General features: G+C 37.4%; 1 protein-coding gene across 31 annotated transcripts in view; it reads right to left on the minus strand.

Moving 5' to 3' along the window:
• The window catches only part of EPB41L3 (erythrocyte membrane protein band 4.1 like 3), a 236889-nt gene that overhangs the window by 29631 nt on the left and 191906 nt on the right, over positions 1–15352 (minus strand). For all 31 annotated transcript variants that reach the window (XM_074340294.1, XM_074340302.1, XM_074340307.1 and 28 more), the window contains 5 exons: positions 13246–13464; positions 12807–12894; positions 7941–8093; positions 3993–4090; positions 3135–3310 (listed from right to left, as the gene is read on the minus strand). In XM_074340294.1, the coding sequence (XP_074196395.1) occupies positions 3135–3310; positions 3993–4090; positions 7941–8093; positions 12807–12894; positions 13246–13464 (734 nt within the window). The remainder of the gene's footprint in view (positions 1–3134; positions 3311–3992; positions 4091–7940; positions 8094–12806; positions 12895–13245; positions 13465–15352) is intronic.

Below are 15352 nucleotides of genomic sequence, written 5' to 3' on the forward strand. Positions count from 1 at the left end.
ATTTAAATGCTCTTCTGTTGAAGCCACCAGAATAATTTTCATCCATTCTCAGGCTCTACAGTGAGGATGTTTGTCAGGGTGGATATGAGTTTAAGGATGGAAGGCTGAGCTGCACCCGAGCCTTAACAGAGTAATTGGCTGGGCACCAGCACCAGAAACTTAGCGGCAATTTCCACAACTGACAATATTTCCAGTAGACAACTGATCTACTACACTTGACTTTAAACATATCTTTAAAAGTGCCACTCACCAAGGAGCACTGAAATTATTTTTTAAATTATTATTAATAATGGTTTAAAAGTTTCCTGCAATATAAAAGCCACATACAGAACATTGAAAATTAACCATCTTGGTTGAAATTATAAAATTCAGATGGCAACTCCATTCAACTTAAGTGTAGAAATGTTTTAACTGCTGCTGCACTTTAAAAAGATACGCATACATATATACCATGATATGCACACATTCATTTTTCTCTAATATTTTGGGAAAATAAGACACACATTGCTAATGAAATTCATGCAAAGGCAAGGCATGCAAACGTAAGAGATACAAGATACAACTTTTCATCCCAGTTAAAATGTCTTAGTGAAAGAGACGCCTGATTCGGTTAAATTTTTAAAATCCGGTACTCATCATTTTGGGTTTTAGATATCACAATATTTATTTAAGTTTATAATTGCTGCTTTTCAAATACACAGTAGCTAATCACAGGCAAAATATAATCTGCTTTCATATTTTAGGAAGTTTAAAAAGTGTAAGAAAAGATTCTAAAATCCTTTTGATAGCAAACCATTTCACTAAAATACCTTCACTAAGATATTTTACATCTTGTTACATTGATGAAAAAGCTTATATAAGATATAGTTTCCTAATGGGCCAGTTAGGCTGTTCTATATTAGATGCAACTTGCAAAAAGCAGTTTATATTCCAACATGCAGCCACAGCCCCCAGATCAGAAGCACAAAAAACATACTAGAATTGGCAGGACTGCAAAGAGTGAGAGACAACACATACTAACATCACTTTTGGGCAGGGAGGAAGAGACAGCATGGTATTAGCACGTTTATTTCACATTGTCTTCTGTCTTCTCAGCAATTGTTATCACACAAAAGGTCATGAGGAAAACAACATTTACTACAAATGTGTTCCCTTGGGTACATATCACTGAAAAAGTGAGTGGTATTCGGGGAAAAGGTGTGATTCTACAAAAGTTCCTCCAACACTGACATACAGAATACAAACACAGTTTAAAGAGATTTTCTGAAGGACAAAGAAGAGTGAGACAACGCTGAAACAAAAGCTTCAATGTTAACATGGATATTTCAATACCTTAATTCAACTTGAAACAGTCTTAATACACATTTTATTCCAAAAGTTTGGCTCTAAGCTAGATATTCCTAAAACGGAAAACTCTTAGAAGATACAGAATGGTAACAACCACCTAGGCCAGCTGACAAAAGTCTATAATGATAGTTATCAATATAATTTTTGAGATAATTATAATTACATCTATAAGAGTGCTTTGACATATGTCTTACTCAGTCTTTGCAACAACCCTGTCAGTGGTGGCCTTACTCCCACTTTACAGATGATGACTGTAACCCAGACAGGAGAGTTTAAACCATTCGCCAACTGCTATCTAGCTGGAAGGCCTGGACTCCAGCCTGGATTTATCTATACCAGGGTGAACGTTCTTTCTACTTCACTAGTAACATATATAATAGAACACTACTAACACAACGTTTGCTTCTTCTATAAACTGTTTATAACATCTTCCATTAGGAAAACACAATCTTTTTCATCAAGGGATTCAGGGAGTAAGTACGTTGCCCCACCAACCACACTAGGGTATGGTGAAGGGAAGGGAGAACTGAGACTCTGGCAAGTGATGGAAAAAAGGTACGGAGGAAGGTGTTCTCAGGCACTTGTAACTTTTCTTTATTTCTGTTTATGCTTTTGCTTATTATTATTATTTTTTTTAAATTAAATTTATTGGGGTGACAATTGTTAGTAAAATTACATAGATTTCAGGTGTACAATTCTGTATTACATCATCTATAAATCCCATTGTGTGTTCATCACCCAGAGTCAGTTCTCCTTCCATCACCATATATTCGATCCCCCTTACCCTCATCTCCCACCCCCCACCCCCCACCCCCCTTACCCTCTGGCAACCACTAAACTATTGTCTGTGTCTATGAGTTTCTGTTTCTCGTTTGTTTGTCTTTTGCTTATTATTAAAATCATATACAAGCTGGTAACTCCTAACTCTTTATGTACACAGAATAGGTCTTCCATAACACAACTGATTTCTGGGTGCTCTGAATCAGAAGACAGGTCTGACCATGGCTCGGTTCCTAAGTTAAGTATGAGTATTACTACAGCTTTCATGTCTTGTAACAGAGAGCACATCTGCATGTAACTATAGATACAATATAAAACTGCCACACAAAAGTAAAACCGGCTGAAAACTCATGATTATGTCGTTCCTCAAACATGTTATTTAAGTGATTCTCTCCCCGTTTTACTTACACATTTGACTTAACAGAACATTTATATAGCAATGCTCTCCCATTCCATCTGGCATATAATTAATATTAACCAGCAGGATTTAACTTGGAGCCCTTTGTTCTGTTATTTGAATGTCATCCTTTCTATCAGCTATTATTCATTGACTGATAAGAGTCACGTTTTATTCATAAATTTTTTTAGAAACAGAGATAAATTTAACTTACCGTTTTCTTTCCGAAACAAATCATCTAAGACAATCCTGACAATCATTTAATCTGCTGGCAAGGGAACCAAATTACTTATAGGGAACGTGACTACTGTATTTAGAATGAGAGCATCTTTCTCCAAATTCAGGGTATCAGCTTAAAAAAGATATGTTCTTCATCCCTCAGTACCATTCTTTTATGTAATTTTATATAAATCTACAATAACAGACATTAGACTCACAAAGGCACTTTTTTTTTAGGGTGCAGGGTTAAAACTTGCCGTTCAGCCACAGACCAACAAGTGTTTTTCACTGCATACTATCCAAGAGGATCTATGTTTATCAAAAGCTCATGATGGTTTCCTCCTACTGGGTAGCCACTGGGGATTACTAAGGACCAGTACATGATGCCTACCTCCATCCAAGCTGCGAGACATGGTGTAACGTTTGCTGGATGAGCGTTCAAAGTATGGGGCTGGGCGATCTATCAATGCACTGGCTCTTCTTGTTTGGGCTTGTGTTCTGCCACTATAACGAAACTTGGAACCCAAGGTAAGAAATTTCTTTGGTGGTGCTTCTGGCATCAACAGTCTAAAGATATTAAAGAAAAAACACCAGATAGGCTATTAAATCAAATATTAAGAAATCTAACTTTTTACTCGTTCTGAAAGGTAAAGTGCTTTGTGTACTAAAGGATTAATACCCAATATGCAATAAATGAATCTTATTTTGTAAGAAAAAAGTCAATTCGCACAGTATATATCAAGGAGGGTTACAGAGAGGCTCTAAGTAAAATGGGTTGGGTTGGACTAGTGAACTTTAACATTCCATGCAGCTATGGAGGCTCTGGTTCTATAAATCCAAACAGCAATTAAAGAGGCCACGGGAGTGAAGAACAGTGATAATTTGCTATCATGTAGACACAAATCTGACGGCCCGAGTACTGTATGTGAGCAAAGGAGTCCAGGGTTTTGAGAAATTACTGAAATAATAAACAATGGACAGGCCATACTATAAAAATAATAAAAAGACATTAAATATAATTTTAAAAAGGGGGTGATGGGGGCAGATTAAGTATAAGACAAATTAAGGAAAATTCCTCAAATTTAGTCAGTTCTTTTAGGATCTCTTACCAAGAAATCTCATGGCAATGAACATAAAGGACTAGAAAGGATACACTTCCACATTCTTTTTCCCCCCAATCTTTTTCAGCATGTGATTCCAATCCTTCTGATTCTTCCTTAGGAATACAACCAAAATGATCTCTACCTACCTGAAAAATGTATGGTGTTCAACGCATACTTTCCATAAGCGCTTTGCAGCTCGATGGTTTGGCAGCTTGAAGCCAATGGTACTTTCAAATTGTTCAAACTAAATTTAAAAAACACATTGAAGAGCTAAGTTTGGAATCATAAATAACAGAAAAGCAAATAATTTATAAAATCATAATACCACCCACAAATTTTTCCTTTACTCACTAAATCAATTGCTATATGCAGAATTCATGCTATACAAAGTCATTATTAAAAAGAAGAAACCTCCTTGTATCTGTCTCCTTTAAAATGTTGCACATACAGGGGCGGCCGGATGGCTCAGTTGGTTAGAGCACAAGCTCTCAACAACAGCTCTCAACAGGAGCTGCGCCCCCAACCCCCCCCACCCCCCACAGCTAGATTGAAGACAATGAGCTGCTGCTGAGCTTCTGGAGGGGTGGCCAGATGGTTCAGTTGGTTAGAGCTCAACAAAAAGCGTGAGCTCTCAACAACAAGGTTGCTGGTTCAATTCCCACATGGGATGGTGGGCTGCGCTCCCTGCAATTAAAACGGCAACAGGACTTGGAACTGAGCTGCGCCCTCCACAGTTCGATTGAAGTCTAACAACTTGGAGCTAACGGGCCCTGGAAAAGTATACTGTTCCCCAATATTCCCCAATAAAACCTTTTAAAAAATGCTGCAGGTATAGACAACAACATTATGCATATAGTAAATGTCTTATGTACCAGTACTGATCTTATGAAAACTAAATGCAAAAAAAGATATTGGATTCTTTCTAGAGACCAATTTGTCCTGATCTCATTTTTAAGCCTAATTATCATGGTTTCTCCATGACATCATGACATCAACTGGAAGGTAGAGAAATGAACAAAAGGTTTATAGTCTGTAGCATTCTCAGGATGACATTTTCTCCTACTATCTGGTTTAGAAATATGTATATATCATAGGTATTTGATGACTTGCTATCAGATATTACTGATGTTATTTGTGCATTCTAATGTGAATTATTATGTCAAATGCTAACATCTCTTGATATTATACATAAGATCAGATATCAGAAAAACACACTTTCATATTTTTCAGCATGTATGGTTCAGATGATACTCTATCAGCCATTTGATTTTTCAAGGTGAAATATCTGATTTCCTGAGTAATATATTTTAATATTATTGCAGATTCTCATTAATTTTTTTATTTTTTGAAGACAGTATGCATCTGGCCACCAGAGGGCAATCATCGTAAACAGTGAAGGCTTTCCAAACGAACACAAAACCACCAGACTATTGATAGAATCAAATCAATAGCAAAAAAAATTGATGTGGCAAAGAACCAAGAGGAGGGATCCTCTGCATGGCATGTGAGATATACTTATGCTTGACCTCTATTTCTTGATTGTTGAGAAGGGCTGGGTGGGGGGGAGACTAGGAAATACATCACAGGTTGCTTTAGCTGCAACTGCCTTTCCCAATTTCTTACTCACTGCGGATGTTCATGTGCAGTGATGGTCATAAAAATTGCTACTGTGCAACAGACCTACTCAATCGACAAGCCATCCTCCCTTTATTCATCCTGCATCTAATATGTCCCACACACCATGCTAAGGCCAGGGGCTTTAAAAAAGAGTCAATTCGCTCCTGCTGCAAGAAGCCAGGAAGATTCTTTCAAGGATGATAATGGCCCCTGCACTTTTTAAATGTTTATCTATCTCGCTGTGTTTTGTATCCATTACTTTCAACCTCTTCAGAGCATTCCTGTAGCAACAATTTCTTTTCACTCATTCTTCTCAGCCTAGAACTATGGTTGTAAACAAGGGGAAGGAAGCAACTTTCTTTGAGCTTGTTTCTGCCTGAACCAGAACTATCACCGGCTCAGGGCTAAACATCACCGAGAAGCCTCCGCTACTTCACTCCTTACCTCGCCGCAACCTGCCAGGTTCTCCTAAAACCTTCTTGAACTCTTAAATGTCACAACAGGATCTAACTGTCAACTTCGATGCACTTTTCTTAGTTTTCATCCTGCACTTTCTCCGTAACATTTGACACTGCTGGTTAACCACATCCCCTGAATCTCATCTCCTTATCTCCTTGTCACTGTGACTGGTTTTGCCCCTTATTTTCTTTCCCTGGCTGTTATTCTTAATCTCCCTATGTGCCTCTATTACCTACTTCTCTCTCGAAAAGTGGTGTTAACCAGAGTTTTTTGTTTTAAGGCCTTTTTTCTTTTTCTTTAATTTTTCTTGTTCTTTGGTTAATTTGTTCCATGCCTAAGACCTTGAATAAAATGTACAGAGTTGATGACTGTTCAGGTCCCGTATTTCTTACTATGTAAGAATAACCTCCTGAAAATCCATCCCAAAGGAATTTCAATCTTTTTTTTCCTGAAATTCTCCCCTCTTTTCTCTCTTGCCTAATAATACTATCTCCATCGACTTCTCTCATGCAAACTGAAAACCTCTGATTATTCTGGACTCTTTCTTCCTTTTATCCTTCCCTCATCCTGTCTCTAACACCGACTGTTCTGCCTCTGAAATCTCTCTTTCAAATGTGCTCCTTCCATTCTATTCCTAGAACCTCTGCCCTAGTTTAGGTCTCCTCACATCACATCACTAAATAGCTGAATTTCATTAAGAAATCCATCATTCCAATTATTCATGAAGTTATGTCATATCCTAAATTTAAAGCCTTTCATTGCCCCTTACTGTCTCCTGATGCATTTCCCCAACTTTCCCTTCAGGCCACTCACAACTAAGCTCAGTCCGTGTCTATGGAAGATTATCTCATTTGTACCATGATGTCATAATTCCGGGTGTGTGAGTCTGTTTCTCTGCTCAACAGAAAGTCCTTTAAGGACAGGAACAAGGTCATATTTAGCTTTGTATTTCCAATGCCCAACATCGTGTCTGGCAACAAATAGATGCTCACTTAATAAATGCTTAACAAATCCAAAAGGATACACATCAGTTATAATTTCAACATGCAATCTTTAGGTGGTATTTTTTAAATTACTGCTATTTCAGGTACATGAAAGGCTTATAGATTATTTCTATTTCAGCTTTCATAGACGCGTATGACTTTATATTTACATTAAACATGATTGCTTGCTTTAACAGTCTGATATTTTAATTGTATTTCCACTAGTGGGTAGGCTGACTGTGAAGACCAGAGATAATTCTGTAAGATGCCAAAAAATGTTCAGAGACATAAATGAACTGCAATCTTAGAGCTCTGCCTCCATAATGTTAACTACACTGATTAGAAATGGAGATACTTATTATCTATTAAGCAGGTAATAACAGATATTCACTACCTATTATGTATAAACTACTAAGGAGGATATAAATTTAAGTTGATCATGGATGTTGTTGCCCAAGGAATAAGGCTTAGTTAATAAATTTGATTCTTTCGTTAGATTAAAAAACAAAGGTGGAACTATATAAGGCTGTGGAACATTTACATAATTTACACTTAGTATCCCTTATTCTAATCTTTCTGGTACCTTAATGCACATTATCTCTAACCTCTTTACTTTAGGATGCTATTGGATTTGGAGGGCAGAGAGAAAAAGCACTGAGACAAAACAGGACAGAAAGGAAGAAATCTATTTTTTATTCACAAAGAGATTTAATGACTAAGAGTTTCTTTTATACCAATGCTAGAAATAGACAAAGCATTATTCATGAATCTGGATTTACACTAAAATATGTAAAAACAACTCTTTCAATTAATGTATGCGATGGGGAAAACTGAAATAAAATAATAAAAAAGGAGAACATTTATTGATTACCATTTATTAGACAAACCTACAATAAATTCTCTTAGGCATTTAGACATGCTTGTAACTAACCATATGTCATGCGATGGTGAAAACTTGTAAGCAGGTAATTTAAATTTCTGTTTGCTATCAGGTACCTTTCTTCCCAATGTACATGCAAATTTGGGTCTACTTACCTCTCCCGGGCGGATCTTAATGTAAAAGTTGTTCCGTTTATATGAAATTTTTAGAACCTTAGGCCAGGCAAATCTGTTTATCCTCAGTCGGTCACGATATATCAACAGACCACTTGCACAAACTCCTAACATAATTTCTACTCCTTCAGAATCCTGGAAAATAGCAGCAAAAAAACCACGGATCAGTATCTCACTTGTTTCCACTTACACCTGGGTACGGTATTTAAGCTTCCATGACAGAACTGTAACTGACTACCTGTAGCTCTAATTTAAATATGAAAAATACGGCAGACATTTAAAATCATTATCACTAAATAATAGGCTTTTAGTGAAGATATTGATCATTATAGAGATTTGTTAGAGTACAATTTGCTCATCTAGGTATCTGATTTATAACATAAACACTGCACAGAGAGAAGGCCAACCAGATGAAGGTGGGTTAGTAATAACAGCTGCGGTTCTCACTCACTGAGTGTCAAACACTGCTCTAAGCACTTTACGTACATTAACGCTTTTAATCTTTACTAGGCTATTTTGAGATAGTTGCTATTATTCCCATTTTACAGATGAGGAAACTGTGGCGTGCAGAGGTTATGTATCTGTCCCAGTCGAATGTGGGCAGCCTGGTTCCAGAGGCAGCACTCTAAAGTAACATGTATACTAACAGGGGGGCACTATCCCTTCTTATGAGTGTTTTGGCGTTTGTTCCTTTAAAAAGAGCCTCAATCATTTTTTAGGTATCATTATTGTTGGAGTAAAATTTAAATATAACATAATTTTTTTTAAGTATAAACTACTTCCCCACAGGCCCCCAAAACACATGCACTGCCTAGTGGTAATCTCAATTAACAGTATGATTCACATATGTATAGATCCATTTTATATATGTGTAGTTTTGGTCTTTTATAACAAAAGTGGAATTATGCTACATTTGCAACTTACTTCGCTATTTGCACATTTCATATTTAGGTCACTTCCTAGGGATGTATGAGGCCCAGAGGTCCCAGAAGTCATCAGAGATGTTATGTAAAGTTCAAGAGACATACCATATATAGTCTATGCCCCCTAAATATTGTATTCAGGTGAAATCAGGGTAAAATGAACATCTGTGGTGACCCTCGGTGGGGTAAAAACAAAAGACAGAGGCAGGACTGTGTATGAAGCACAGTCTCCACCCCCTCATCTCAATGGCTTTTGGAAGCAGGAGGCACATAGGAGGTGAAACTGAGCTCTTTTGTCACATTAATCAACAGGGCTGTCCCCAGCTTTGAATCACTGCAGCACTAGCAAAAGAGAAAGGGGAAAATGGCAGAATCCAAACAGGAGACTCTGACTCATCCATATTGTGGGAATTTACTTCCTAAATCCTGTCAGTTCAGGCATAAGACAAACATTTCCAGAATTAAAAATAAATATTTTGGTCCGTCTCTGGGAAACATAAATTTGTAAATACAATCTAATTGGTTTAAAATGAAATATTTTACCCTGGAATCATATCAATCCATTAGATATGAAATTACCCTATAGGAGTAGAAATACTTGTTGTCAGGATATTACGAGACAATAAAACTTAAGGAGAACTCAAACACCAGGAACTGCCCACCACTTATCGAGGGCTTTAATGTGAAAGAACAGTTTAATGAGCTATAACCTGATGGTGACAAGTAGCTGGCATTATTGATCCTTTGGAACCAGTCAATCTGCTCACACGGCTGCTCAGAAGGGACCAGCTCATGTCACGAGCAGAAATGCTGGCATGAGGGAGGACCATTTGAATAATGGCTCTTTGAGTCACTTTTTTTTTGGATAAAAAACATAAGTTTAGGACATATGCCTATGATCAAAAGAGGGAAAGGACATTTCAAACCTTTTTCATTATTTTGTCCATTTTTAAATTACCCATTAGTGTCCTTTATCGTAAGAAAACAGAATCCCTTCATGGGGAAGAGCAAGAGGGCTCTTTTGCTCCCTCCTCTTTTCCTTGTCCCCTCTAACATGCACTTCTGTGTCCCCGAATTATTTTATCATCTCTAGCATATCCCAACAAATGGCACGGCAACAAACACCCACCCATCTGCCTTCTCCTCGAGACTGTAAGCTGGTTGAGAGCAGGAGCTCCGTTTAATCTTTGTGACCGCATGGTCAGCACGGCACCTACCTGGCATGTATTAAACCATGACACGCTTGTTGAACATTTCATTAATCATACACCAACAAAAAATGATACTTTAGACATCAAGTTTTTGGCCACAGCCCACAGTATTAAAGTTAGTTTGATATAAGTCTTTTGTATTGAAAGCTATTAACAGCAGTCTTTCTTGGGGACATATTGGTCTTCCTACCAATGAACATTTAATGCTCCCTTCAGCAGAGAGTACTGAGGGAAGTAATATAAATGAGCACACTATTCCCTTAATTTAAAATCACTGTTCAAACTTTGCTGTCTTTCATTATCACTTGGTCCATGGGATATCCGATACAGATTTATATCTACATTTTATAATCTTATATGAAATAAAATGACTCTGACAGAGCCTCTTCAGGCATTAGATGACAAACAAGCAGAGACAGTCTTCTTAAGAAAAAAAACAAAGCATTCGGAATAGGTTTTCCAAAACAAGGGACTTTGATCTAATATGGGTATTTATTGTTTACACAGAGCTGTGAAGTTCAAGATTGCGATTCAGAATTTTTAAGTAGGTCCTGAAGCTCAGGGCCTTTCATACTATCAATAGAGGAAAGGCCTGTCTGTTATAACCGGGAATTAGCTCTAATTTAATTCAGTAAATTTCCTTCCTGAAATGATGGAGTATGGCTACATGAGAAAATAGAGTCGATAACCGAATAATTTGTTATACTTAATATTTAAATGAAATCCTATAAAGGGCTGCATTTGCACTTCCTTTAGTCTCTTTCTTTTTTAATTGGCATAGTTTCAAATCATATTATTGCAGCTATCTATTTTAATTCAGTAGCTATAGCAATGTTAAGTGATTTTATTTTACTGATGGGAGCACTGATACATCCTGAGTTCCACTTCCCTAAATGCATGCCCTAATCTTTTATATATTTATTTTTCCTGGGCAGTAAGTGAGTCATTGTATGTAATATAATTCAAAAATAGCTTTTGATTCACTCAGTTTTTCAGGCTACCTTCATTTCCTTATCTTTCAGTCACCCAAGAAAAAACTCTTAAGAGAAAAGCAATCTTAGTGTGTCACATTTTCTTTTAAAACCTCATGCTACCTTACACCTAGCATAAAATACGAAACACCTTCATTCTCTCACTGCAAAATAAGTGAAAAAATATAATAATGAACTGGCAAGTAAATAGAACTATACCTGTTGTTTTAATTATACACAAACGTCAAAGAGCTTGGCATTCAAAGCACCAGCACATCCCTGGGATAAGCCCCCGCCAGGTCTCAGTGCTCAGGCCCTCAGGCCCTCAGGCCTTAGAAATGCTCATCCTGTGTGATGTACAAGATGATCCACAGACATAACCAATCAAATCTGCATTCATTTGATGGCCAACATTTTCTTGTCCAAACTCCCTGTGAATGAGTCTGCTCCCCAAACACCAACTAGGGAGCAGCCCCTCATGTAGCAACAACCGAACCTACAGCTCATAGAGTTCCCTCCCATGGGTCCTCAGGATTGTTGAGATGTTTGCCTGAACAGAGTCAGCTGAAACTCTTTTTTATTTGTTGACCCCAAACTTGACTCTAAGCTACTTGCTTGCCTAGAAGCCTTTAACTGCATGTACCTGTGAGTCCCAGACCGTGAAATTAGTGATTACTCTGTGTATCAGAAGTAAAGGCACATTCCCATTACCGGAATGATGTTATCTTGTGAGGCTAAATCAGAAGAAAATGCCCCTAACTTCAAGCACTGATCTTTTTAACGCTGCTGAAGTACCAGAATCCATCCCTAAGAGTCTAACAAACTTCATGTATTGTGATGATAATAGTTTTCATAAAAGCTTGCCTGTACTTCCACAGTACTTTATTCACAGCTGTTCAAATAACAGGCTAACAGTCCATACGCTCATTCTCTTATTGTTGAAAAATAGAGATTCTAGAAAAAAGTATGGCATGGAGTAAAAGCTGCTCCGTGCATCCTCACAACCTTCATCCTCTTACAGTCCAATCCCAACTTACTTCTTCTCAAGACACCACAGCCAAGATACAGCTTTACTATTTCACAAATCACCAATCAACCAGGCAATTCTTAGCTTGGGGGGTTAATTTAGTTGAACTTCCAAATAACAAAGTACTGGTTACTGTCAGAATACCTAAACCTTATAGATGGAGTTATTTAAATTTCACATGACTTTACTAGTGCCTGGTGGGCTTCTGGAACAGGAGCATAAACAGTACTTGGCACGCAACAGATGTGACAACTGGGTCTTGGACAATCGACCAAGTTTAGACAGACAAGACAAGCAGAACGGTGCAAAGATGGGCATATTTGGGGAAAAGGCAGAGACAGGATCTGGCAGGAGTAAAGGGCATATGTCAGCACTAAGTGGGAACTGAGGCAGGGAAGGCAGGGTGAGCTCAGAGCTTGTTATGTGAAGATAAGTTTCTAACTGAATCAACAGGCAATCAGTCGTAGTGCCTGCTGAGGGCTTTCTGTTGGCTGAGACCATGAGTAATGTGAATTTGAGCCATGCAGAGCCAGCCCTTTGGTAAAACATCAGAGAACAAAATTTGCTTTATCATTGGGCTGGCCTTAAAAGGCAAACGCAGATTTGAATCCCAAAAGGTTTCATTTACATGAACATAAAAATCTCCAGCTTCTAGCAATAACAACACTGAACTAAATGAAATTAAATAGAAAGTTTGGGGTTTAAAAAATACATACCTTAGCATGATGTAAATCTACCCCATACATGGATAGTTTTTTGGCATTTTCCAAGAAATGCATCTCTGCTTCTGCTGGCGTCATTCCTCTGATAAGAAAAACAAAGTATTATAATGTGCTTTTCTTTTACCTGGCGGGGCTGTTATATTTCCTACTTAGCTCTCTTACTATCTAATAAGCCTCCATAAAGGCACCAGCAGATTTGTGCTCTGAGGGAAGAAAAAAAAGAAGAAAAAGAGCTTTTAAGGAAAAACATCACAAGTAGACATTGTAAGTGAGAACCTAACTATCCCAGAATGGTACCCAGTATAGAACTCTACTCTGCTAAAGTCCAATCCATAATGCACTGAAATCAGTCCTGGGAAAATTGGTGCATAAGCGATGCTCACTCATTAAGGCACAACTGAAAAAGAATGACCTCAGGGTTTCTGTCACTAACCTGTGGCTCTTGTGCAGCTCAATCACTTTATCTTCCAGTTCTTTAGTGTGATTTGGCGCAAAGCGGAACTCACTAATGTAATCACTCCCACATTCATCTGGGTCATAGTCTCCAAGTTCTGACTGGACAGTGTAGGAACCCAACAAGGCAAGAGTGACAAAGGAGCAGGGCAGCCTTCCGGATACAATGTCATCTCGCAATTGTAAGCAGAGGTAGTACCTTCCAGGAGCCAAAAGGACAAAACAAAAAGCCAGCATTGGGATACATGAAAAGGAGACCACTCATTACAAATTGTTCTGTGAGCAATTTCTCCCGGTCACATAATCGCATGAGGACAAGTTCTCTAGCATCTACATTTGATAAAGATATAAGGAGAAAATATTTGGCTATCAAACACAATATTTAAGGGACACAATATTTAGAGACAAGTGAATGTTTATAATAAAATAGGGTTTTATTAATAAGACATAGGGTAAAAGAAACCTAAAGACATAGTCCTCTACCATTTTAAAAAATAATACTCAAAGTAAAATGAATAGTTCCCAACACACTCCCTGAAATCTTTGGTTGGGGTTATATAATATAAAAAAATGGTACTCTTAATATAATTATTAAGTCCTAACTATCTTGAAGAAGTCTCATTTTGATATCTAGACTAAAGACCTTGCCTTACAACCAAGACAAACTTCAGGTAACTTAACATCATAAACTCTGCTCTCAATTTCTGGCATTTCTGCTGAGATAGTCTCTTGATAATAATGAATGATTTGTTTCAACTTCTCTTTTTTTTTTATTTTGGTAACTTCCTAGAATCCCACTGATATGATATGAAGTAACTTACTGAAGAGTCACTACCTTAAAATCTGAGAGTCTTGCCACTTTAAGTAAACAGTTTTAAATTTGGGGAATATAAAACTTTTTCCATATAATTTTTCCAAGATAACATAATAATAGCTCCATTAATAGCTGACTTCTCTGTTATTTTGCTTTTAAGATTTACAGATGTAATGCTAATTACGGAAGACTCCAAGGTTAAATGTTGATATTGATGGGTTTTAATACTTTCATGGCCCAGGGTACGTGTATAATAATAAAACACACCTTGTATCTTTCATATAAGAAATGAGTTCATTGATCTATTAAAGCTGAGGACTATGAAAAAGTCTTAAGGTCCCCTCTAAACACAATTTTAAGCTGATGACATAAGTAAACTCCATGTAATTCAGATATAAAAATTTCTAAACATTTCACAGGCTCTACAAACATTACACAAATAGACAGAAAGGAACCATGCACTAAATTTCAAATCCAGGTATATATAGGCTCTATAACCACAAATTTGCCAATTAAATAGTTCCTCAAAATATTTAATGAGAAATTATAAATTTTCTCTGATTTAATGAAAATATAGAAGAAATATTCTGGAGCTAGTTTTTACCCTTCTCCTAAAATGTCTGTTGAAATTATTTTTAATCATAGCAAGAGACTGAAGCTTTTTGAGTAATTTCTCTTTTCTGAAAAGCCCTCCAAGGGGGTGAGGCTTACACGGAAAATTCAGCACACACTGCAAAAAAATCGCTCTGACTGGCTCCAAACTTACTACCAAACAGAGTAAGAGTTGGGGTTCCAAAGTGGAATGCAGAGAAACCTAGGACACATGGCATACGCAGGACAGCTTCATCTAAGGATCCCTTCTCACACTCAAAGTTCAGTCACTACGCCAGGATCTGTTAGATTCCTTTCTTTATAGCTTCTTTCACGAAAATAAATTAATCATTTTTCTTGTAGGGCATGAAAAGTAAACTCTTAAGTAGACACGTGTTTATGTGTATCTGTATGTGTGCGTGCATGGGTGTGTTAAGTATCAGATTGGTTATATAAAAGGCATAAGCATCCAAAGACATTTTCTTCTCTAAATTTTAAAGCAGAAGCACTAAGAATGGCTATATTATTTAAGACTCAATGCCATCCAGTCTGGTTGTGGTGGGTGGATGACAGTATCTCAATTCCACATGCCTTCCCACCAGGGTCAGGCAGAGGGAAGTATCGGCTTAGCACCAAAGATTCAACTGCAAACAGACATCATTTGGCAAACCTTCTCATCGGA

This window comes from Rhinolophus sinicus, linkage group LG09 (assembly GCF_036562045.2).
Source record: "Rhinolophus sinicus isolate RSC01 linkage group LG09, ASM3656204v1, whole genome shotgun sequence".
Classification (NCBI taxonomy): domain Eukaryota; kingdom Metazoa; phylum Chordata; class Mammalia; order Chiroptera; family Rhinolophidae; genus Rhinolophus; species Rhinolophus sinicus.